The 26,184-nt window shown below is 42.1% G+C and overlaps 2 protein-coding genes across 5 annotated transcripts in view; one reads left to right on the forward strand and one right to left on the reverse strand.

The window, feature by feature from the left end:
- Positions 1–2,110: 2,110 nt before the first annotated feature.
- Positions 2,111–8,633, forward strand: LOC308074741 (ankyrin repeat domain-containing protein 34B; the record flags this gene model as incomplete). The annotated part of the gene is made up of 6 exons (XM_080414244.1): positions 2,111–2,323; positions 2,625–2,807; positions 3,459–3,675; positions 4,885–5,110; positions 5,514–5,924; positions 8,573–8,633. The coding sequence occupies 6 exons, from the start codon at positions 2,111–2,113 to the stop codon at positions 8,631–8,633; spliced, it is 1,311 nt and encodes a 436-aa protein (XP_080270370.1).
- LOC308075339 (single-stranded DNA-binding protein 3) overlaps positions 8,218–26,184 on the reverse strand; it is a 48,677-nt gene continuing 30,710 nt past the window's right edge. Inside the window, exons 6-18 of one of the 4 annotated variants that reach the window (XM_080415168.1) lie at positions 23,050–23,133; positions 21,524–21,583; positions 20,412–20,478; positions 17,754–17,818; positions 17,318–17,379; positions 17,107–17,152; positions 16,956–16,991; positions 16,733–16,787; positions 16,407–16,477; positions 14,686–14,764; positions 14,345–14,373; positions 13,654–13,755; positions 8,218–11,306 (exon numbers count right to left, since the gene is read on the reverse strand). In XM_080415168.1, coding sequence (XP_080271294.1) covers positions 11,136–11,306; positions 13,654–13,755; positions 14,345–14,373; positions 14,686–14,764; positions 16,407–16,477; positions 16,733–16,787; positions 16,956–16,991; positions 17,107–17,152; positions 17,318–17,379; positions 17,754–17,818; positions 20,412–20,478; positions 21,524–21,583; positions 23,050–23,133 — 927 coding nt within the window. In that variant the 3' untranslated portion in view covers positions 8,218–11,135. Of the gene's footprint in view, positions 11,307–11,336; positions 11,587–13,653; positions 13,756–14,344; positions 14,374–14,685; positions 14,765–16,406; positions 16,478–16,732; positions 16,788–16,955; positions 16,992–17,106; positions 17,153–17,317; positions 17,380–17,753; positions 17,819–20,411; positions 20,479–21,523; positions 21,584–23,049; positions 23,134–26,184 lie in introns of those variants that run through there. The other 3 variants (XM_080415166.1, XM_080415165.1, XM_080415167.1) reach the window with 3 other exon arrangements.

Here is a 26,184-nt window from a genome sequence, read left to right on the forward strand (position 1 = left end):
AAAGAAAAATAATAATAATAATAATACAGAGATTGCAACATGATATAAGATCACAGTGGGAATGCAAAACAGGTACACTCTTTACGTAATACCTCATCGAGAAGAACCTTAAAAGACTCTATGGAGATCAGATTATCCAGTTTCAGAGAGACCTGGAGTTTATTCCATTTGTCAGGGGCATAGAATGAAAAAGCAGATTTTCCCTGTTCACTATTCATTAGAGGAATTTTAAGAGAAATGTAAGCTTGTGAGCGTGTGTGATATCCCGTAGGATTGGTGTTTAAAAAAGAAGATAAATACTTTGGTAGCTTGCCACACAGGGCCTTATAAACAAATAAAACACAATGTTGTTCTCTACGAGTGGCGAGAGAAGACCAACCTAGTTTTTCATATAGAGTACAGTGATGAGTATAAAAACCATCACCGGTGATGAAGCGTAATGCACTATGGTACACTGCATCGAGAGGTTTTAGTATGGATAATGAGGTATGCATGTACAGCACATCTCCATAGTCAAATACAGACATAACTACAGCTTGAACAATCATCCTTCTGTTAGAGAGGGAGAAGCAAGCCTTATTTCTGTATAGAAAACCAATTTTCCCCCTTAGTTTTCTTGTTAGCTGTTCAATATGAATCTTGTAAGAAAGCTTCACGTCTAGCCAAATGCCGAGGTATTTGTATGATGTAACAAACTCGATTTGTTCACCATCAAAAGTATGAATGCCTAGAGAGGTATTTGTATTTAAGGCTCGTGTGAACAGCATACATTTAGTTTTAACACTAGGTATACTCTTAGTTGCTTGTTTTAGAAGAGAATGCACTTAAGACTTCTGGTGATTAGTAGTTTCCTTGCCTACCTACGTTGAATGCACTTATTGTAAGTCGCTTTGGATAAAAGCGTCTGCTAAATGACTGTAATGTAATGTAATGTAATGTAATGTAATGTAATGTAATGTGTGTGTGTGTGTGTGTGTGTGTGTGTGTGTGTGTGTGTGTGTGTGTGTGTGTGTGTGTGTGTGTGTGTGTGTGTGTGTGTGTGTGTGTGTGTGTCACTATCTCTTCTGTCTTTTCCTATCAGTGTTTGAACACAGACGGTGGTCATGAGCAGATGAGGGCCATTCAAAGCCGACTGCTATCAAAGGGCCTCTGGTCCTTTGTTGGACAGACTGCAACAGATGACATTTGCAGCTCAAAACCATTCGTAACTTTGAACGCTCGCTGCAGCCCACATACACACGTGCCACATGCGCCTCAGCCACAGTGGGTTTGGTGAGGAGAGAGAAAGACAGGGGCAGAGACATTATAGAGAGAGGGACAATAACAAAAAGATTAGTATTGTCACCTTTTGTTCTGTATTTTGTTGGGTGGCAAAGAGATAAGGATGTTTTATTCAGGAACTGGCATAAACCCCTTGAAGCAACTGATGAAATAATGGAATGGAAATACTGATTTGCCATTGTACTGCATCCAAATGCATTCGGGAAGACTGCTGCTACGTTGTTTGCACAGGAGTGAATGATTAACCATCGCAGATGGTGAGTCAAGTTCAGTTCAAGCCATGCCATTATCAATACAAAGTTTTGTCTTTGGTTTTATGTCTGACTGTTTATGCCACAGCATTGCTAGCTATCAAATTAACCTGAACACAAGTATATAAGCTGCATTTGTATGGTTTTTGGTCTTTTTCTGTCTTTTATTAACACCAACAATTACTATGCAGAATTTACGTGCTTGCTTACTGTAAATCTGGCCAATTTAGGCTGAAATTTATTAAATTATTGTCTTCATTATAATTTATACCATGGCCCCAGGAAATCCCCTTTTCTGCTTGGATGGCAGATGTCAGTTATATGTTATATATGTTATTAATGTTATATCAGGTAGGTTACCTTGATTATGATATCCAAGAGAAAAGACACAAGCAACTGCAGTGATCTATGACAGATTGTTGACTCATAAACTCATAAAAAGGCCTATGTCCTAGCTAGACTAGAGAATTCTGAAACGTAATTTCATGTAGGCCTACCTATATTTGAATGTTGCATGTTTATCCATACAGTATGTGAAATGTCTTGCTTATCTAAAACTTGTTTCCAAGGCCCAGGCCATGGGGGACCATCTGTCTGACTGCATCCCCCTGATCAGTGCAGCATCCCTGGGTAAGCTGCGCCTGGCCCGCCTGCTGTTGGAGGGAGGGGCTCAGGTAAATGGACGTAATCCGAGAGGAGAGACCCCTCTACTAGCTGCCTGCAAGGCGCTACGAGGAGAACCCACTGGGCCAGAGACAGTAAAACTCCTGAACTACCTGCTCCAGAACCAGGTCAGTTTGCATTGGCTATTGTTCCCAAAATAAAGCTGAAATATATACAACAAAATACCACATGTATACGTGACTACAGAAGCTCCAACTATATTTTGATGTTGTTATAATAAAAAGGACGATTTTGGTTTCGATCTTTTCACTCTGTATTATTCCTTGTAATGTCAGATGTGAGTTTGAGCTAAGTACCCATATGTCCTTTATTTACATGGCCTGTGCCAACTTTACTAAATAAGTAAAGTAAGTTGTCTTTTCATCACATTTTGGATTCATCATGTTGTCAAATAATCCACCCCTGCAGGCAGACCCTAATGCACAGGACGGGATGGGTCGTACTCCTCTAATGTATGCCTGCATGGAACGAGCAGGGGCCCAGGTAGCGTCCACTCTACTGGCTGCTGGGGGTGATCCCAGCATAGAGGACTACTCAGGAGCCTCAGCCCTAGTCTATGCCATCAATGCACAGGACCAGGCTATGCTTAAGGTCAGTGCTTTAAGATATCCCAAATCCACACCTCACTCAATCCCAATTAGACTAGTGAGAAAGACTGGGGTGTACTGTACATATAATAGCATATAAGTAATATGCGCCCTAATTCCCATATTCACCATCACCTACATGGTTGTGGAATTCATCACAGAGAACCCCCATGGATTGATTGCTTCCTCTTTCGTGTTTACGTTCACACAGAAGCAGAGCCTTGCTATGCATGGAGATATCCTTCTTTTCTTTTTTTAAAGATTTATTTTGGGGCTCTTCTGCCTTTATTGATAATATACAGTGGAGATGGACAGAAAACAGGGAGCGAGAGACACGCAGCAAAGGTCGTCCAGACCGGGAGTCTGACTACATTGAAGCTTACATGTGGTACGCGCCTGGACCACTAGGCCAGCGGGCAGCCCCTATACATGCATTTCTATGGGACTATATATTTAATGAAAAATTTGACTGAAAGGCCACAATTGCAGCTATGCATTTTAAGTCAAATATTATAAAAATGTAAGCATGCGCGCAAAGGTTTTGGCTTCCTTTCAGAGCAAACTTGAATACAGTCCATGTGTTCCTTTAGGATTAAGTTAGCATATTATAATTACAAATTAAAATCAATAACTTAATTGGAAGATTCCACTCCAGGTACTAATGAAAGCCTGCCGTGCCAAAGGTCGTGACATCATCATCATTGCCACGGAGATGGATGTGAACGACGGCCCCGTGACCAAGCGCTACCTGAATGTCCATCCTTTCCCCGACACCTCACCTGTGTCCTGCATGTCTCCCTCTGACATCGTCCTCAAGACAGGCACACCCAGTTCACCTGAGAGAGGAAACATCTTCAACTTCAGAGGAACTAGTAAGATAGGAACTAGTATTCTTTGTATGAACTCATTTGTACTACCTCCATCCCTCAAAAAAACTAAACAAAGGTGAAATCCAATGAAATTATGTTCACATTTATTTCCATACAAATGATCTTTTTAATATTTGTGTTAAATTAAAACAAATAACAACAAATTAAAACTTTTCTCTGTAATGAACAGTATCATCAAAGTGCCCATGGATCTCTGTGTATGCAGAAACATGCGCTATTGGGTATTATACGCCTGTGTGTTAAGAAGGCAAGTCTGGACAAAGCCAGAGGGGGGGAAATACCTGGTGGTTGATATCACTACAGTATATTCAATCATTCTTGAGTAAGAGTAGATCAGAGTGAGGAGAGAGAAAGGCATGGCTCACCCTGTAATTAGTGATACATACTTATGAATCAAACATTACCAAATACTAAGTGGAGTGCCTAAAACCCCTGTGTTCTTGTTCTAAAATCACTGTAAACCACAGCATCTGCCTTATAGCTTTTCAAAAACAGTTACTACGTATAACTGGAAAGGTTTCATGCAATAAACAAATAATGCTAAATGTATTGATAACAAATAATCATTCTACCGCCAAACAATGTATTTCTTCAGTGACATTTAGCAGAATGGTTGCTAGGCAACACATACAAAAATTGGGTTGTTTATTAACATTTATCTGGCATAAAACTGACAGAGAGTCTGGTTTAGCTCCATTTTCGTGATCAATAGCCAGATCTTTTTTGGCACACATAGCCTCAGTCATTTCTTGAGTTTTCCAACTCTCCTACTTCTCTCATTAATTTCAGCATCTTTTTCCTTTTTTAAATCTTCCTCCTCTACCCTGTCCATCTCTTTATAGTATACTACCCCACCCAATACATCAAAATCCACAACAAAATCTAACATTTTGAAACAAATAGTTTAATGCAGTAATACTGACTTCAAGGTGCGTGTTTATACATTATCAGAGATGGTTGATAGTATTTTTTTTTAGCAGCTCACTCAACCAATCACAATCAAAGACCGGAACTATCTGTTTGATAATTACTTCTTATTTTTCCATTTACCAATAACTTGATTACGTTAGTGAAGGGAACTAGCATAGTGTCATAATGCAAGCACACATGAATAACGGGCCTGTCCCTCACAGTACAGAGTGACATTTGGCTGATTTCCGCCTACTGCTGTGATTTACTCTTGCACCATAGGTCAACAGGGAAGCAGCAGCAGCAGCTTACCCCCCTGTGACATGACACCAGCGGAGTGGTCCGGGTCACCCAGACAGAGAATGTGGTCTGAACCATGGCTGGCCATACATAACCTGACCCATCTCAACAAGGCTTACGAGGAGGGCACGAGGCAGGGAGGCCTGCAGAAGGAGGGAGGAGAGGATATAAGTAGGGAGGCCGGAGGAGGGGAGAATGAAGAGAAAGGGCAAAAAGATGAAGGGCCAATCTTGCGCGCCGCCTTACCCCTTATCCCTAATCTTATTAGCCATATTTGATTATTTTTAAAAACATTTTAAAATAGCTAAACTAGCCGATCTACATCGACACGTTGTGAGCTTGTAGATTGGCTATTTGAACTATTTTAAAATGTTTTTCAAAATAGTAAAAAATGACAAAAGAGTTTAAGGATAAGGGGTAAGGCGGCACGCAAGATAGGGCCAGAGGAGATAACCCCTTAATGCTCCAGGACAGAGAGGAAGAGGAGGGAGAGTTTGGTTCAGGACAGGGAAATCAGAAACAGAGGAGAGAATGATGATGACTACGACGACAGGTCCTCTTTCAGAGTGTCTCTGTCGCGCCCGTCTCTTACAGAAGACCATTTCTATCAGGCAGGACAGAGCACCTGAGAGGGTCCTGACGTCTGGATATTCAACCTCTGACAGAATGACCCCAAAGAGCTCCGTCGACAAACTTCCACCTTTCCCCCTCTCATCTCCGGCAAGTTCGTATAGGAACACCCTCCCCTGTCTGAATGTCATCCCACCCTCTCTTCACCTTCCGCCCCTGGCTGACCAGACAGACTCCCACCTGAAGGACCCATCCCAGCTTTCGCCCTCAAAGGGCAGGAGTGTGGCGTTTGAGCCTCACCCCCCCAGCTCTGTTCCACAACCCTCTTCAGTCACGACGCCCCCGAGACTGGCCCTTCTGCCCCCATTACACCTCGCCTCCTCCATCATCTCCCCTCCCGCCTCTCTCTGCTGTGAGATGGGCCAGAGCAGAGGCATCTACTACGCCATTCAGTACAGCTATAATCAGGGTTAGATTTGCTGGGGGGCAAGGAGGGGGGCTCCATGCCTCTGCTTTTAATATCCCACCCCCATGGTCATTCATTTTTATCATCAGTGGGGATGTGTTTTTATCACTGCTTCTGGTCAGACTGAATACAATGCATGCATTTGCTTTTGGGAAATTGTGACTTATATGTTTGATATTTATGTTCGATAATATCATAATTGAACCATTTGATGAAAACATTATTAACCCTGTTGTCCCTATTTTGGGGCAATTTTCCTAAATTTGTCAAAGGTTTGGAAAAAGGACAAGAGCTGAGCCTTTTGGGCCTGTAAGACCGCAGTATTTGGGGGGGGGCTACAGTATTTAGGGACCCCCTGCCCATCGTACTATTCTTGTATTGGCCACACTATAGATAAAGTAGAGTCAGAACAGACGCTTTGGATTTTTCATTGCAATATTAGCTACTAGTCATTCTTTTTGTGCAAGGCAATATTGATGCTTTCCAGCATGCCTCTGTTGTAAGCATAAGAACCTAATGCTGAAAAATAAAACCTGAAAGTATATACACAACATTGTCGTTATCCTATATTGAAATTGGCTTACGGGAGGACAGGCCGGCGGGCGGGCGGACCTCTTACGTCATGCTCAAGTCACCATGACTCAGCCATAACCATATAAGGAGTTGCCAATGCAGCTATGCCCAAATATGAATCAGGCGCAAACAAATCAGTCCGCTCAATATATGGGAACAAAAGGGACACAGACAGGTACAACGGTCTGAAAAGCCCCTGACACTATGACTCAGACATATTGGTCGGATCGGTGCTGCGACGTGGGTGTGAGGGCCGTGCAGTAGCCCGAACCTCTAGTTTAAAGGGTCTACACCATGAAAATCACTTTTTTCTTGGTTTTTTGTATTTTTTGGGGTCCCCAGTGTCTCTTATACCCCCAGTGTCTCTTATTTTTTTTTAAATTCAGTCATTCCTTCTCATTTCATGGATTTCCAGAATGGGCGTGTCTGAACAGGCGATCTCAGAATGGAAATGTTTATGATGTCATAAACATTAATGATGGCAAACCCAATGTTAAATGAAAAGTGCCCGAATTGCTCCGAAACTTTTTCTACCCCCCCTAAGTGGGGGTCTACGAACAAATACTTCGGGCTCGGATTTTGGCTCCGCCCCCCGGAAGTGGGTGAAACAGGCACCTCAAACACTTGGTGGAATTGTTCAAAAATGTTCAAAGTGTTTTTTTTTCGATTTTGTATTTTTCTTAGATGCTTCTTTTTATGCAGAATTTTTCCTTTTTTTTTTAATTTTTAAAATATTTATTTTTATTAACAGACAGAATTGCTCAGTAGCCCCCCCCTGCACAAGAGGACGTTTTGGTATTGCAGCTGAAAGTGCTGTATAAGCCAGAGACAATTGACTTGGGATGAATATATCTGAGTGATGATTTAGGCTCAAACCTTTTGAAAAAGGTTTGAGGGACATACACCATATGATATTAAATATCAAATTATTTTTTTTAATTCATGGTGTAGCTCCTTTAATATAAGCAAAATATGTTTCATAGTTTGAAAAAAAAAATGTTTTGATCATAAATAAAAAGGTAAATTTCCTTCATCCATACAAATTGTTCTTGGAGATGAGAATACAAACAAACAAACAAACTATCAGTTTTCTTTCTCCTCCATATATAATCCAATAATTAGTTTAAAGATATACTATTATTTAGTTGGTCATGTCATATGTAGCTTCCCTTTCACCAATCGTTAGAGCAGTAGAGCCAAAACATAACTACATGGAATGGCAAACACACTGTACAGTACATACAGAAACATTTCTATAAATCCAACAAAAGAAACATGTTCATGGCAAAAGGAGTGAAGTCATTTTATTTGTTTTTAATATGTATCTACAACAAGGGGGACACAGGCAAAAACGACTGACAACTTGATGAAAAATAAACAAAAACGAAAAACAAATTACATTTATCATCGATGCAGTTTTCCCACCTTTTTTCCAATAAGCAACATTTTTTGTCTAAAGAAACTTTACAATATAAAGAAACGTACGAAGAAAGAACCTCTTAGTTTACTACACAAGACATTTAGGATCTGAAACTACCCTAACATGAGATACAAAGCAACCAACCCCTTCCCCCCAAGGACAGACTGCCTCATATTCAATACTGCTTTGTCATCAAGAGGAAAATGAGGAACAGAACAGAAGAATCTCTCCTTTTCTCCCCCATCCGCTCATAACCCCCCACCCTCCCACCACCCCTTATCTCACCCGCACCCATGAATGTTACAGTATTATACATCAGCACAATAGAAATACAGAAATGATCAACGTTGTGACGGGTTTACTTACAGGACAGAAAGAGAGTGAGAGAGGGAGTAGTGTATTTTATACAACAGTATCTCATAGTACAAGGGAGGAAACCCATGTTCCCTTCAAATTTTCTAGCTCCTTGTTTCAAGAAGAACAAATCTGTTTTTCCTCTTTAAATTTCTCCCCCACCTCTTTTTTTTTCTTTTTTAAATAGATAAAAAAAAATCCTTCATAGTAAAGTCAGTACTCTGGGGTCCTTGGTGTAGTTTGGAGAGACAGTGTGTTGTGTACATGTGCCCTGCTTTCCATTTCAGTGATCAGTGGCTGAGAAAACCCAAGAGAGAAGCTGAGATGCATTCGCAGCAGTGTGAGTGATGACTAAGGGACCCTTCCAACATGGAAACAGACCCCTTCCCCTTCGCTCTGGAAAAGTCTCTGCTAAGATGGTAATAAGAAAACAATACTGGTGACCAACTACATGGCCCCGTCATACAAACAGAATACAAGAGCAGAGGAGAGCGGGGTCTTTAGATCCCCGTTTCTTTTTTAACCATTTGAACCCTATACACTTAGATGACCGGGGTCCCCCAGGGTTCTATCCCTTGCCCACCCCTTTTCCCTCAACACCAAATGTGTTTGCAGAAAATAGCCGATCCATAAGCTCACAACATGTCGCGTTGTGAGCTTGTAGGTTGCTATTTCCGCCAAACGTTCCCCTATTATGACATGCCCAGAACAGGGAAGCTATAAGGTTCAAGTGGCTAATTGTTGAGAGGAATCTGCTTGACAGTGAGTTAGCTAAAGCTGCTCACACTCTTGGCCAACAGAGGTCCTTCCGCGTCCTGTTGGACTCTGGCTGTGATGTACAATGAAACCCCAGGTTGTCCGCGATGAGGTGCTGTTATGTACAGTAAAGCCCCAGGTTGTCTGTGATGAGGTGAAGTAGCATATTGGTACGCAGCAGCTCCAGTTTGTTTTGTTTGTTTGTTTGTCATTCATATAAATTTCTGATTTAAAGACATGCCATCTCTTTGAACAAAATACACAATTGCCCAAATCAGCACACCTCTGATCAGCTTGTTAGTTGTGATTTGAAATATCAAAACATGTCAATGATATCAAAATGCATTTTACAGTATTTACAAAAACAAATTGGGAGGGAAAGAAAAGGCTTCAAATAAGATGGAGAATTACAAAATCAGAGAAAAGGGTTGTGTGTGAGTATGTGTGCGTTAGTGAGCATTTGTATCGTCTCGTGTTATTGGCTAGGTAGGAGGGTGAAAACGGGTAAAAGACGGACAGGGTCTTCTCTCCAAGGTGAACGAAGGGAGGGAGGCCACTAGCTACAGTCACCATGGCAACAACTCGCCACTTCCTGATTTGCTACACTCCGCCAGAAGAAAGCTGGGGGTCCAATCAGAGTCAATCCCCCCTCATGCAGGGTCGGGGGCAGAGAGGGAGCACTGCATCCTGGGTAATGCACACACAAAAAAAAATCCCAAATGTCCTCTCGCGGGCAAGTTACACCGACAGTTGTGTAGAGTAATTTCACAGAGAGCGCATACAGATAGATCACAGTGTGTTTTCATGTTACGAGTGATTTATACTTAGTTGCGTGCTGGTATTGCGCACTGAAATGAGCATATCTACAAGCTCACAATGTGCATCACAGTACCACGCAATGTGAGCTTGCTGATCAGCTATTTTCAGTGCGTGACATCAGCTCACAACCAACTGTAACTCAGGCTTTAATCACACGAAAACACTCCCTAGTGTACACGACAACTCAGCTTTTTATGTTGGGAGTAAACGCGTATGTGACGAGGCAGCATTGGTGGAAGCAGAACGAGTTGGATCAGCAGGTACCGCTTCCACTGACTGGAGCGCCTTGCGATGGATAGGAGGATGTAGTAACGCGAGTAACCAAGAGACAGAGGTGATGAGACAGTGAAGATGTATAGGACAGGCTTTGGATATTTACACAGTTGCTACAAGTTCTGGAGTTAAAAACAGGGAACAAAACCTAGCAAACAAGCACAATGATGCATGAGACAAATCAAATAATATAAATAAATATTGCTGTGCATTTTACTGCATGGAAGCTATAAAAAAAAAAACATTTAAACAAAGAAACAACTAAACACAGATGTCATTTCTGCTATTGAACAAGATAATTAAACAGTTACACCAGAACAGTTTAAAAAAAAAGCCTTGACATAAGTTATAAAGCCTCTCTGGAAGATGGAAAAAATAAACCTAAATTTTAAGTACCATGATGGAACGAGTCTTACCTTCTTGATTGGGCCTATGGGGGGCGCTGCAGTCAAACAGAACATGTTTTAGTTAAACCAAGATTTCATCACGTTTTTCCCAATAGAATGGCAACTTGAGGGTGGGGGTTCGATAGAAAGTGTACTTGACATTCTGTACACACATTTATTATGTGTGTGTATCCTGTCTTCATTATAGCAATGTGCACTTAAAAGAGAAATGAAAATAAATTGGAAACCTAATATTAAAATGATCATGATCATCATATACCAATATCAATATCAATAATAATAATAATAATAATAAAAAGTCATGATACATTACATACAAAGAAAAAATTATAATGGGAAATGTTCATTGATCACAACACCTCTGTCAAAAATGTACACACAGAGAGAAAGACAAAGGGGCAAAGAAAGACAGAGAGGTCATTTCATCTGTCACAGCACTGAACGCATTGGGAACAAAAAAACCTAAACAAAAACACAAAATAAGTCCAACATAATGCTTGAAAAGCTTCTAGAAGGCTGCTACCAGACCCCCAACACGGTGTCCTCAGCAGAGGACAGTGTTATCCAGTCTCATCTCTCACTTCCTTCCCTTGGCTTATTGTCCAGGCCCTGACATGAAGCCAGGGAGGCCAGGGCCGGAATCAGAGAGGAGGCTCTTCCTGCGGCTCTGCGACTGCTTCCTATTCATACCGGCGGCCATCTTGCACACTCCGGGAGGCCCCGTCTTAATCAGAGTCCCAGCATGCTCAAGGGGTGTCCCAGAAGGCTGTGCGGCCAAAGAGTTCAGAGAGGAAAAGGGGCAGTGGGGGGTGGGTTTCCAGTTGGGGAGTTTGGGGGAAAGTGTGTGTGTGTGTGTGTTTGTGTGTATGTGTAAGGAGGTGGTTGGGTAGTGTGTCCAATCCGAGGTGAAGTAGGGGATCGGGGGATAAAAAGAAAAAAATCAGGTGGAGAGGTACAAAATAAGGGGGAGGGAAATAAAACAAAAAAAATACAAAAAAGGACAAATAAAATAAAAATCACACACTCATCGTCATGTTGGGTGAATACTGAAAAGAGAGAAAGGGAAGGGGGAGGGGGTGTCACAAATGAGTGGATATGTAACTGACAACGTTGAAACACCAGAGGGCCCGCAAGCTCAGCCCTGTAAAGCTAATGGCTGATTTATATGTGGTTGTCTACAGTGCTGTGCTCATGTTGTGAGCTTGTAGATCAGCTATTTTAGGTGTGCGACACAAGCGCGCAACTGAGTGTGAATGACCCTTTACGGAAGCACAGACTCCAAGTTCTAGGTTAGGGGACTCAAATAGCATCTTCACTCGTTTTTTTATTTTATTATTGTGCCGATTGGTTGAATCGGGAGTATTAGAGGCTTTCCAGGGGGCCAGCGTAAGAGGCCTGCACAGTTTTATTACACAACCAAAAAGGAGCAGTACCCTCACAACCCTCGCCGCCTAACAGAAGACTTACGGGTCGTGTCCACATAAAGCGTTTTGTGAGCTGCAAGCACCCGTCTGCATTTCTATGGTAAAGCTGTGCTAGGAGTGCTTCTCTTCCCAGTTCCACACAGGGCATGGCAGCGCACCAGCATTTTTTGGGTGGAGCGCCTTGAGTGCCTCAAGTAGTAAAACAGAAAATAGTTCCGCTTTTGGTAAGGAGTGCCACTCATGTCGCTTTCCTATGCAGAGGGTTGGAGCTACACGCCCACAAACGAGGCGTCTCACTCAGAGCACGTAAAAGCGGAGATAATATCCAAAGAGCTCCACTGCTCAAAAAAACATTTTCTGTAGACACGGCCTCTTAGACCAGTGATTCTCAACATGTGGGTCGGGACCCGCAGGTTTTCTTTGTTGGCATAACAGCATACAGTGTAAGTGCATACAGGGTATCTGCACATTTCTAAAGTGACAATTTAAGGACCTTTAAGACCTTTTTAATACCGCTAAAATAAAAAATAAGACCTTTACTGCGTCAAAAATAATAAATAAACTGTACTATAAAGAATTGTCAAACATTGACCAAATTGTCAAATATTACCTAAGAAAGAGGCAAATTTTTTTGCGAGGCGTTATGAGCATGTAGATCGACTATTTTCACAATTTGCATCTGTAGAACCGAGTCAAACTAAATGTAATGCCTCAATTCCTAAAAGTCCCCAGTTCAAATATGATTATTTTGGGGGTCGCGCCTGAAAAGGTTGAGAAGCACTGTTTTAGACCACTCACTAAAAAAAAGAACTAGTAACTATGGACACGGTTTGATTTCACTGTTCTGTGATCAAAAACAAAAAAAGTTTCACTTTCAAATACCTCTACCACAGAGGAGGATATAGAATAGACATTTCTGGTTGTTCTGTTTATAATGTCATTGTTGTGTCAGTAATCAAGTGGGTAATGAAGTTTAAGTGATTAGTTAAGTAGCTGTAATGCAAGCAGAACTAAAGTATGGAACATGACCCTTGCAGTCTTTGTTTACATTGGTATGGGTCCACTGAAGCACCGAAGACCATAACTATCATCAAAGAAGTGAAAAAAGGAGGCTGGTGGGCACAAAGCATAAATAAATAAAGTTTTCATTCCAAACTGTGCCAACTAGGTATAGAAACACGAATGACTAATATGACAAAAGCAAATGAAGAAGGGATTTGATACCACAATAGGGCTGCGACTATCGAGATTTTGTTATTCAATTAATCGAAAAGTAATCGATAGAATAATTGCTAATTGACAAGCACGTTTAAAAAAAATTAAGTAATAGATTTTTTAAATAATCGACTAAGTCGATTAGTCTGATACTAGTTAATTGTCGCACAAACATAGCAAAAATAGCCCATCTGAAATAGCATACCTACAAGCTTGCAGCGCGTTGTGTACTTCTGGATGTGCTATTTTAGCTACTTTTTTTTTTTTTATGTAATTTTTTTGGCCGTAAATTAGATTCTCATTCAAATCGATTATTGATCATTTTTGTTTGATTAACTGTTGCAACCCAATACCACAATCACTATTTTTATGGACTGATTCCTCTGCTTGCATTGTGCCAATGGTATGTTCATGTCACAGGCCAAGGGGGAAAGGCTGTTAAGGGTGAGAGGTCGTTTCATGGGCTCTACTTACACTTTCACTTTGGAATGGGTTCAAGAAGTTCCCGCCCATCTCGCCATCGTCTCGCGGCGTGCCGGGAGGGTTGTTCATGCCCCCCATGTTATTAGGGGAGTTCTGGAGAGAGATGCAGAAGGAAGGGAAAGAACAAACAAAAAAGCTTACAAAAATGCCTTATGAATTAAGAGTTTCAGAGATCAAGCAGTTCTAGATTTTAAAACAATAATTTTGATCTCTGAAAGTGTTAAATTCATCGTCTCCGCCAGGCTGAAGGCATGGCCGAGACTATGTTTTGCACCCTGTCCGTACGTCCGTGAGTCCGTGAGTCCGTCAGCTAATCTAAGCACACACACTCTCTGGATGCCATAGCAGAACCTCTGCTGACAGTACTCCTACAGATTCTCTCCAAACATCACGCAAATCAGTACACAGTATCTCTATAGTCATTAAACAAAACTGGTCTTTCATATTTTTCATATTCTATCCTGATTGGCAAAGATTGGCTTCCAAAGTTTGCAGGAGTACTCCGCTTTGAACAAAATGCCTCAAATCATGAACGCAGTGTGCGAACTATCAATCATTTAGCTGGGGACCCCCTGGAACGTCCTCAGGGACCCCTGGGGGGGGCCCCAGACCCCCACGTTGACAACCAGTGGTCTATGATACACTGCTGATAATTAATTTATAGGAAGTAATTCTTACTAACCTTTGGCAACCCATCCATATCTCCAGAGCCTGGAGGAGAGTGGCAGGGGAATCACAGGAGAGAGCGGGAAAAGTAAAGAAAAGAAGAAAAAAAAACTGGTGATAATAGTGTCACAAAAGGTTTATGGTCTAGTGATTATATTTAATTAAATTTAATTCTTTTAATTTTTTTAAGTCACTTAAATTTCTTCTCCAAAATAGCAAAAATCTACAAGCTCACAATTGCATTTCAAGTCACAGGAATTGAATTGCAATATGGAGATACAAGGTTTCTGTCCGACAGAAACAATATAAGACAATGTGGTTTATTCCTTAATACACTCAAAATGCGCTTTTCCTCACCTAGTGATCCGTTCATGTGGTGCGGTTCCATAGATCCCATAGCTCCCATTGGCCCATCAGGCCCAGGTCCCATAGGGAACTAGGAAAGAAGATTGGGAGCAAACTTAGTTAATAACCATAATTAAAAAATGACTTTTACAGAGTTAGGTTTAAAGGGATACTTCACTTTCGGCGGGGGGAAACATTTAAAAAATATATTAAAAATAAATGAAAAAAGTAATGGAAAATTCATGGCCCCCTCACGCATTAGAGTGTCCTACTAATGTGTGAGGGGGCCTTTATTTTGCCATAACTTCTTTCATTTTTTTAAAATATTTTTTTTTAATGTTTATTTTATGTGAAAGTGAAATATCCCTTTAAGGTGTCCTTTGTATCTACATGCATTTGTACTTGACTTGATGAACTTGAAAAATCCCACACATCTTATCAATTAGAATCCGTAGAGTCCGCAAGGCGTCTGGTGTTTATCCGTTTGCCTGCTCACGGCACACCAGTAGTGAAATTGGCTCCAAACTTTGCAAAAATGCCAGTCATGGGTTGGGACATTCAACAGGCTACCTTTCTTACTTTCAACTATCATAACTTTTTTTTTTCACTTTGATTTAAAGTCAGATTGTTCCCCACATTTTGGCCAGTAGGCGGCTGGCTCTAACTGTGTATATGCGGCATCTACAGGCAGCTACAGAGAGCACATGCCCCCATTCACATCAACAGAGCTGCACTGGAAACTGAGCAGCTTCAGATTCCACATCTTACCTCCTTTCAGGGGTAAGATGTAGATATGGAAGATGTGGGCAGGGGTAAGGGGTGGGGCTCTGTAAGATGGGGGGGGCTTACAGGTAGTAACTGCATGGAAGATGGTGGGGCTGGGGGTGTGGAATGCTGGGGTATGGGGGCTTTTATGTACGGACTGCTTGGAAGATGGGGTATGGGGGGTTGGGGGTTATGACGATGTGGGGGTTGGGGGCAATAGGGTATGGGGTGTGGTTTGGGGTGGAGGCTATGGGAGTAGGGGGTATGGAGTTGGGGGCATGAGGATCTGGGCTTTGGGGGAACATGGTATGGGGGTGTGGTGGGGTGGCGGTTGGGGGTAATGGGAGTGGGGGTTATGGAAGTAGGGGAGTTGGGGGTAAGGGGGTGGAGGTTATGGGAGTGGGGGGGTATGAACTTGGGGGTATGAGGGTATGGAGGTTGGGTGGGGTTTGGGGGCCATGGGGTGTGGGGGGTGTTGGCTGGTGGTTGGGGGGTAAATACAATTAAACAGATAAACTACCAATGAAAGGGACCAAGCAACAGCATGGGCGGGAACATAATACACAAAACCAAATGTGTTTTTAAAAAAAAACTCAAAAATGAGTCCAAGACATTCTTCATAAAATGAAGAAGCTTTAATGTCAGGCTAACTTATATTGGAACAGTAAAAAAACCAGCATGTTTTGCTTCATCAAATGAAGGCTACCTTTGGGCCGAAACATGCTGGCTTTTTTGTTTTACTGTTCCAATATGAACTAGCCTGACATTAAATAAAAAGTGCCTCGGACTCATCTTTGTTTTCTGTCTGTTCCTCCTTTTTTTTTTTTGCCAAAGAGCACCTTAAAATTATTCACAAGCCTTGAACGCCATAGCCCACCTCTTCTCTATTTTATGGGTTTAAAATGTTTTTTTACGTTTTTTTTTAAACTAGCTTGATAGCATTGAAATAATGCTGGAGATTAACTCACGTTGGGTCTGTTGCCTCCCGGACCAATGGGGTTCATCATTGTATAGATGTTTTCACTGGAGTTAGTCGAGTCTGAGAAAAGAGCCAAGACACAGCTGTTAGTCAGCGAATATCAGTGAGTCATCAGCAGCAACAAATGAAACCTACTCTACTAGTGTTCAGAATGAGAGGCGGTTTAATAAACTGAAATAAATAAATAAATTAGATAAAACATAATACAGGGCACATGCTCAGTAGGTGAGGGGACGCAGTTCATGCTTTGTCAATGAAGGAGGAAGAGGAACTAGACTATTTGTTAGTGCTGGGGGACATAGTTTGGTGACGCACCACCTGGGCTGGGCATGATGGGAGTACCAGGTGGGCCTCCTCCTCCCGGGGGACCCTGTGGAGAGGGTCAAAGGAGAGAGAGGTCAAGGGTTATATACATCATCAGAACAGAAAGCTTAAAATTCCCAAAACCACATCATCCTGTATATCCAGGGCCATTTTCTAAAGTACATTGTGGAAAGCTCCTGCAGTGACCGCTCCCAGTGGTCAGATAGTTACTCACCACATAGTTGCCTGGAGATGAGGAAGAGTAAGCTATCTGCAGGGGGAGAAGAACAGAGAGAGGACATGACAAGTTAGCGGATCACTGGGCCCGAGGATAACAAGACTGAATCTATGTCGTTGTGTCTGAGCCTCCAGGGATTGTGACTCACAGAGTTAGCATTAGGTCCCGGCCATGGCCCTCTTCCTCCAGGACCCCTGGGGGAGAGACGGGAAAGATGGAGAGTGGCAGAGAATAGAAAGAGAGAGAGAGGGGAAGAGGAAAGGAAAGGGGATGGATGGCAGCAGAGAAATAAGATGTTAAGACGATGAGGCTTAAAGGGTACAGTGATATGGAAAAGAGTTCTTTGTGTTTTAACTTACATGTTCATTCCCGGCATGGGACCGCCCATAGAATTGGGAGGAGGCCTCATGCCCCCATAGTTCTGTGCAAAAAGAGATTGAAACAATTTAAACCCCCAAACAGAAACAACCAGCTCTCTTCTATATTAAGTATTATAGCAGGACATGAACGCTCATCATACATTGCAAGGCATGTTTGCACATACAAGGAATTTCTCTTGTTGAGGTTGGTGCACTGAATAATGACAGTATAAACAAATAGTTACACAGCAAGTTCTCAAACATATTGCCCATGATATGGGCAATATGGGTGAATAAATATGGATTTTTGCATTTGTGGTTATTATGTACACAGGAGGTAATAGTAGCAACACAGAATAGTGGCAAGACTGGAGGTGACAGTGTGGAAGACAGTAGCAGCATCTATGTGTGCATGTCAGATAATCCAATGTCTCACCTGTGGTCCCATGGCCATTCCTCGTGGAGGGTTCATTCTCATTGGTCCACCCATGTTAGGATGTCCTGAAAGAAAAGACAAAGGGTCACACACACTGACCAGAACCAAACACATACACATGGAAATCCACTTTATGGCTCATCTCTTAACCACATTACCACACTCGTGTCCCTATTCTGGGGGGAACATTCGGCAGAAACAGCAGATCAGAATCTGCAAACTCACAATGCATCGCAATGTGACACGTTGTGAGCTTGTATAACGGCAACGACATTTTGTGTAGAGGGACGAATGCCCCCCGGGGGCCTCCGGTTAACGAAGTATATGGTTAATAAACTCAGGACTTAAGAGATGCAACAGACAAGATTATTGCTCTAATCTAATCCCATTTAGTTGTGAACTTGGAGCTGTAATCCCCAGCCAAATCCCCCACCCACCCACCCACACACACACGTTTAATTTTTATGAATTTGAGATATTAATTTGGGGATAAATATTCTTTAGGAAACATTTGGGGTTTGAAATGCACACACATACACAAACTCTGACAAAGGCCAGTTTTGAGCTCTATCAACCATCTTTGGGGACAGCTGGAATGGTAGAACATTTTCTGATAGATGTGAGTAACTGTTAATTCAACATCTGATCTCTCCTGTAGTAAGGCTTTACATCTTGAATCAGCTCAAACTCTGTTAGATGTAAAAACACAGTTTCTGCCACAGCATTATGTTCACAGCTGTACCTCCACTGCACAACATATACTGCATTGAAATATACCGTCACAATATCGAACAAAACCAAACTATCTTAACACATTGACGTGTTTTGACGCATGGTGTTTTCAGTTTTTACGCTAGATGGCGCTCTTCGCTAACTTATGAGTCACCATTTGACTCCCAGTGAAGCAGGAAATCACGTGATCGCAAAAAAAAACTGCCACATTCACTCCCGTTCTAATGGATTTGGAAAAATGCCCTTTTCTCTGCTTTCTGTTGCTTTTTGGCCAAAACAACCTACATCCAACTGCCAATAACTATGGAACGGATTATCGCACGCTCTTTTCCCCCCTGATTCTACGAGACTTGGCTGCGTCTTTTAAAGCGATCGGTGGATGGATCGTTGTGAAGAATAATATTCAATGATTTTTCAAAGGTTAGTGAAAACGCTCGGAATCGCTGGCAAGGGGCAGCTATGTTTTACTCTGGCGGTTAATGAGTTAACTACGAGTGTTAATCTTGTATCAAGGTTGACTACATGGCAGGAAGTCTTCGCTGATTTGGGGTCCATCTGGCTGCATTTGTACTAGTATGTTTCAACAATTAAGTACATAAAATGACTAAAATGTAAAAAAGGTGCTAAGCCTACCTGCCTACCCCTGGATAAAACTGCCTCACAAATAGAAAACAAGCTCAGACTATACCAGGGTTGCCGCAATAAGTTCACTAGCCTGGGGGAACTATCCAATATACCACGTGTATGTGTGACACACACACACAGCTTCTCATAAGGCAGAAATAATAACCATAATTTATTAAGTAATGAGAGGCTTACAATTAGAACCATACAGGCAAAATGGAATTTCTTTAATCTGATCATGCCAGTGATTATCCAAATGTATTTTACATAGCGATGTTTAGGCCTTAGAATGATTCCAAATGAATTATAATTCGGTATTTGCAGCAGAAGCATCGAGTAGACATAATTTCTATGTACTAACTGTTCAATAAGATTGTTTGGCAGAATCGCAGCACACAGCATAGGCTTTGTCTAATCTCTAAGCCATTCACTCACATCGAACTACTGATCTAATTTGTAGAATTGGCCTCAAGTCACATATGCACTAACATTTTGCCACAATAAATTCACTTTTGAGGACAGAGGAGATTTTAATACCGGTTTTATACTTAGTTGTGTCGCGTACGGAAAATAGTCTAAAAGCTCACAACACGTCGAACTGGTAGATCACGTGGCGACGTGTTTTGAGCTACAATAGGAGATCTGCTATTTTCGGTGTGCAACACCTGCACACATCTAAGCATATTTCAGGCTTAATACAGTAACCATTTTGAGGGATGTTGAAGACAACTGTAATGGAGAGATAATAGGGGAGAGTGATTTTTAACCACAGGGATATGCTTAGGGGGAAAAAAGGAAACAAGGTGGGTGTAAAGGATCTCCATTTAAATAAAGGACTAAAGTGAGACTTTCAAATCTTCAAAGAAGACCACATGGCCACCCTGCCTTCATACACACTTTAAAACCCCAGAAATATGGACTAAGAGAAGAGACCTAATGAGATGGAAAAATGTTTTATTTCATTCATATAGCACCTTTCCAGGCAACAGCACAAAGTGCTTCACTGCCATAGAACAGGAGACAAGGAAAATTGCAACAATAAACTATTTTTTTAATTGTCCCGTCTTGTATAATTGTTTTGCATAATTGTTCATTTATATATATAACTTTCGTATATTGAATTTACTTTGTAGAGCACGTTGGGAAATTGTCGATCGGCTATTTTCGGCTAAAGCTTTCCCCACAATAACAGAAAACAGAAAATACACTAGTATAGAGCCCTGAGGGACTTCGGTCAAGTTAATGAAACGCCCTGGGTGGAGAGACCTCTGCATGTAAATATGACAATGCATTGGTTCCTACCTTGCGGTCTGGTCGGGTCCAGACTGTTTGGCAGGAGAGGCTGGGATCCAGGGATGCCCCCAGGAGGCTAACACAAACGGGATGACAAGGAACGGATTAAAGTGTGCCAATATTCATAACCAAAAAAAAAGACATCAGCTGTCGTGCTCCACTGGTAAAGGAAGACCAAAGAAGAGGCAAAACACTTAATGTTGAACAAAAAGGGTATTTAACAGAAAGCAAAGACATGAGTAAAAAAAGAAAACAGCTTACCCCATTGAGACCTGGAACGCATCTGTGTCATTTTAGAATTCTTTAGCTATTCAAAAATAGCAGATATACAAGCTCATAGCGCGGCACCGAGTGCCGCGCTATGAGCTTGTAGATCTGCTATTTTTGAAAAATCGTGAAAAAATATTTTTTACATTATTTTCAAAAAATTAAATCGGATTTAGAACATTTTTTGAATCGGCCTCAGGTCTTAATGGGTTAAAAGATCAATAATAATTCATCTCCATACATTGGTCCTCACTAATGTTCACTATAAGATGGCACCATTTCTGTCTACTCTTGCTCTTTGTTTGAGAGGCAGGCTGTGATCAGCTTGAAAATGTACCTGCCGATGAGAAGTTACTATGCAACACATAAGCAACTCTGACTACTATTCAACATTTGTATATTTTGATGTAAAATGGTGAATTTTAATCAGTGAATCGTTTCTGAATTCAATTCATTTTTTAAATATTGATGAATCACAATAAGTTGTGTCTACATTACATGTAGAACAGTGAATGGAGAATTTTGCTGTAAGTAGAATGAAAAGGTGATTGCTGACAGTGTGAGAAACATAATTGGACACTCTTTGACATTCCTTTATTTAGCCTATTTATCGATTTTATTCTTATTTCTTTCTAAATGCCTTACCGCACCTTTAAATGCCTTGCGCAAAAACAACAAAAATAAAATGAGCTAATCAAATAAACTTGCCCTGCCTAGCAAGGACCGATATATGGAGATAGAGGCCTGAATAAAAATCCACCGTCTTCATTTATCCATTTGTAAAGAGTTTCTACAAATGTACACTCTGTTTGTACACTCTCAGAGTTAAAGCCAAGAGGGGACAAGAAGGATACCTGATTTGGCATTCGGAGTGATGGGCGCGGTCCACCTGGATACCGTGGTGACATGAAAGGCTGAGTAGAGGAATGGAGAGAAGGGCCGAGGTGGGCGGGGGGGGGGGGGGGGTAAGGAAAAAGAGGGACACAAAGAGAAGGATGTTTCCATTATTGATAAATCTAAGCGCACTCAAGAGGGGTAGCACTAGGGACATACAGATGGATGGTGTTGATGGGGAATGGAGGATGACAGTGAAGTGGGTGAAACTTTGCTAACCCGGCCTCATTTAAAAGCCACAGACAGGACCCTGCTGCTGTACACAACACCACTGACACACTCAAGTGTTTGTGTGTGTGCATGTGTGTGTTTGTATACCTGCATGTGTGTGTTTATACCTGCTTCTGTACACAACACCACTGACACACTCAAGTGTTTGTGTGTGTGCATGTTTGTATACCTGCATGTGTGTGTTTATACCTGCTTCTGTACACAACATGCACTTGAATGTGTGTGCGTGTGCGTGTGCGTGTGTGTGTGTGTGTGTGTGTGTGTGGAGGAGCACTCACAGATGCTCGCACATGCTGTTCACACTGCGGTGTAAGCCGACTCGGCCTGTGGTCTGCCTGGCGTATTTAGAAACACCTCAGGCCAACAACACCGTTCAACAAAAAACCTTCAGAGGAAGCGTGTCCGCACGCTCTCACACACGAGGAGGAAACCAGAAACCACAAGAATGAAGAGCCGGCCTGCCGCAGCTAATGGGGCGAGAACTAGCTTCACCTCCACAGTGGAAGATCTGCAGCCACTGTGCTGGCTGGAAGTGTGGGAGCGGGCTCATCCACTGAGAAAGTTCCCCCCTTTTTTCCCCCTGGCGGAACACACCGATTATTGCCATCACTCTTGGGTAGTGTAAATAAATATCCTTAAAGAACAGTGTGCCTTCAGTTCAGTATGAATGCGTGTGGACGTACTATACGCAATGTGTAGGAGCCAGTGCGTGTGTTGTGTATGTGTTACATGAGTGTCCGTAGTCCCTGTCCCCTGTTTTATTTATAAGGTGCAAGAACAGTAAGCAGAAGGTAAGGGAGAGGAGGTGAAAAAGAAGTTTGTGTGTGTGTGTGTGTGTGTGTGTGTGTGTGTGTGTGTGTGTGTGTGTGTGTAGTAGCAGATAAGCGCGCAGCCCCCACAAGCTGCATCGGGGAAGAGGGGAGGGAGTGAATTATTCATCCCACAAAGGACAGCCGTGTCTGGGCCTCGAGGACGAGCAAGTCCTGCAGCCTCTGGCTGCATGGCTGTTATGACGGAGTTGGATGCTGGATGTTGGAGGGATCAATATCTATGGGAGGGGTAGTTAGACAGGACTAAAGTACAGCAAAGGAGACTCATGGATAAAAGAGTGCCACTGGTGAATAGAAGCGTGGAGGGAAAGAAAGATAAGACATCAGAGAGAAAGAACTTGGGGTGCGTGGTTGTGGATTGGGGGGGGGGGGTGTTAAAGTGAGAGACAGAAGGAGGGATGTCTGAGAGAGTGTCAGCAGCTTACCTGGCCGTGGGGTCCCATCATGGGGTTGCTTGGGTTGTGAGGGGGGGGCTGTGCATGGGGGGACTGCTGAGAGCCGGGTGGTCCCTTTAAGAAAGAAGAGCGATATCAGAGAGGGGGGGGGGCCAGGGGTGGGGTTACACCTGGAGGAACCAGCCGATCAGAAACATAGGAGAAGGACGAGAGGGGAGGAGCCAGTAGGAAGCGTCAAGGTAGAGGAAAACAGAGGGAAGATGGAAATAAAAGCTGGACCATCCCCGCAGTCCAACATGATGACTGAAGATAGTCGAGCATGTATTATAATGTGTGTAGTATGTTTTGTGTTTATAATCTACATACAGTAGTCTAGTCAATGCCAGTTTAAAGCTGTGGCTCTAGAATGCCATTGGAAATCAGGAGGTAATGACAATTGGGTGCAGTTTAACTTTTAACCACATGGGGGCAGTGTTACCAAAGGCTCAAACTTTACATGATGAACAGAACAGGAATTAACTTTCCCCACACAAGGAGGAATACTACAAAGAGGAATACTAAAATGAAATGAACAATAATTAAAAAATAAATACATAAATAATAATAATAGTTTGTCAGCTTGCATTTGTTCATTATAAGCCAAGGGCATTTAGTTTAATGTGTTTTTCTGTCATTGTGTATAGAGTTAGCGAGCAGTTCTCCTTGTCTACAAATGTGATGTGTGATTGCTGACATTTCACCCTTAAACAAGAGGTCAAGGAACCAAGTTAATAAATCTGCGTAAATTCTACGACCTCAGTCTCTTCCCATTTGTCTCTGTCAGTCCCTTGTCAATCTGTTTTTGTTTTATTTTGTCCAGAGAAGGCCAGCTTCTACTAGGACAACTTCTAGATGGTAACTGGAATTCCACAATCCTTATTAGACAAAAAAAAAAGCACATACGGTTTGTGGAGGTTTTTCAAAATGCAAGGAAATGTCAGGCACCTACAACTATTTGCCAGGCCTAGGATAAGACAGAGGTAAGTCCGAATCACAAACCACCTTTCCCTCTTTATAAACGTCAGGAGTTTTAGTAGAGATTTAGTCTAGCGTGGTAATCTTGTAAACCACACCTGTATGTGAAGCCTTTAGAGTTACAGCATGCCCCACAGCAAAACAGAATAGAAGCCAGTCATCAGCCACGTCTTGGTAAGACAATATCCATAAATGGAACTATTCATAGGGAGACAGTGACAGTTACACCCCTTAAGTGTACAATAGGAGCACTAAGCATATTTGCAGCAAGCAGCCAAGCTTTCTATAATGATATGGCCTCTTGAAAACAAAGTGTACACAAACAGACACATAGCACGTACACATGAGCGTGCGAGAGCACGCACGCACACTCCACCCAATCTCACTCCTCCACCAATGTTATAAATAGCACTTCCCCGTGTGTCTCCCCTCGCCCTCTTTCCCTCTTTCTGCTCACTCCCTCGCTTATTTGCAGTCACACTCTCACTAGATACCCCCGTCCTTCGCCTGCTCTCTCCATCTCATTTCTCTTTCTCTCTCCACCTTTGCTCCCCCCCATCTCTCTCTTCTCCTCCTTAGCAAGCAGACGGAGAAGAAGACAGGAGGTAGCCACAGAAAACAAACGCTGGCCACACAGATCTCTCACACTCTCTCTCTGTCCTCTTGCTCCTCAACCACTCTCAATCTCTCCCTCTCTCCTTCGTGTCACTCGCGGGTTCTCTCCTACTCCTCTCCACCACCTTATCGTGCCTCCTGCCAAATGCCAGCGCTGTCCATCACACCGCTGCCTGGCTGAGAGTGTGTATGTGTATGTGTGACTGCATGAACGTGTTTGTGTGTATGTGTGGGTAAAACATGCATGCGCCCTGCGTGTGTGCGTCTGTGTGTGACCATTTGTGCGGCAGTATGTGTACCTGAGTGACAATATGTTTGTGTGACAGTGTGTGTGTATGTGTGTGTGTGTGTGTGTGTGTGTGTGTGTGTGTGTGTGCGTGCGTACTCTGACAAGAAGTGTTTGTGTGTCTGTCATTCTGGCCCTTCAGACAGTCATCTCCCACACTAAAAAAGCCTTTGCCGTCACAGAGCTGGGACGGGCCAGAGAGACAAGAGATATACGCAGAGAGGGAAAGAGAGACGAGGAGGAGTGAAGAGGTTTTAATGTGGGATGGATGAATCATGCAATCAATGGAGCAGTGGATCAAGAGCGAGGGATGGATGGATGAATGAATGAGTGAATGTTGAGAGCCAGAGAGATGGCAGAGGTAAATAAGAAGTCCATGGAGAAAGGTGGAATAAGAATCATATAAAGACGAGTGTATATTATGAATGACTATTAAACAGGTGATATTAAAAAGTGTCATAGGCAACTTTGGACAAATTAGCACAAGCTAGAAAGTGAAACTAGCTACATTCATTAATACAATCTGGAAACAAGCATGCTACCAAGCTTAGCTCCATTTTTGCAGAATCCAGTATTACTATCAAACTAGATTAGGGCTGAAACTATAGATTATTTTCTTAGCAATTATTCTATTGATGACTTTCTGATTAATCGAAGAATCTAGAAGCGCAATTTTTGTACCGTATTTTTTATTTTATTTTGTATATATCAACAAAACGTAAGCATTATTTTATACTTTGTCGCACAGCGGTGTCGTGCAATAATAGTTAAAATAGCATATATTATCTACAAGCTCACAACGCATCGGGATACAACTGTAGATCAGCTATTTTAACTATTTTTTTGAATTCTTTTGAAGCTTCTCTCCTATAATGACATGCCCCAAATAGGGATTGATTATTAATTGATTATTGTATTAAATTATTGATATTTGAAATCAATTAGCTCAATTAACTGTTGAAGCCCCCAAACTAGATGTATAAACTAGATGTACCATTTTATGAAATAATATAACTATCATAGGAAAATAACAGCTTGTTGCCTGTTCAGAAGAATTAAGCAAGCTGGGTGTCTATATTATCTTCCAGTGTTTACAATCCCTCAGCTCTCTAGGAAGACACTTTCTTCAGAGAGGTTCACTCACATTTTATTTCTTGATTGATCATACTCCGTCTGTACAACTCTGTTCTTTTGCGTTTTGTTTTATTTTGGTAGTTTAATTTAGAGGTTTGATTCTCGGCCTAGACCAA

Source organism: Gymnoscopelus braueri (genome assembly GCF_963280865.1).
Source record: "Gymnoscopelus braueri genome assembly, chromosome: 19".
In the NCBI taxonomy this organism is placed as follows: Eukaryota; Metazoa; Chordata; class Actinopteri; order Myctophiformes; family Myctophidae; genus Gymnoscopelus; species Gymnoscopelus braueri.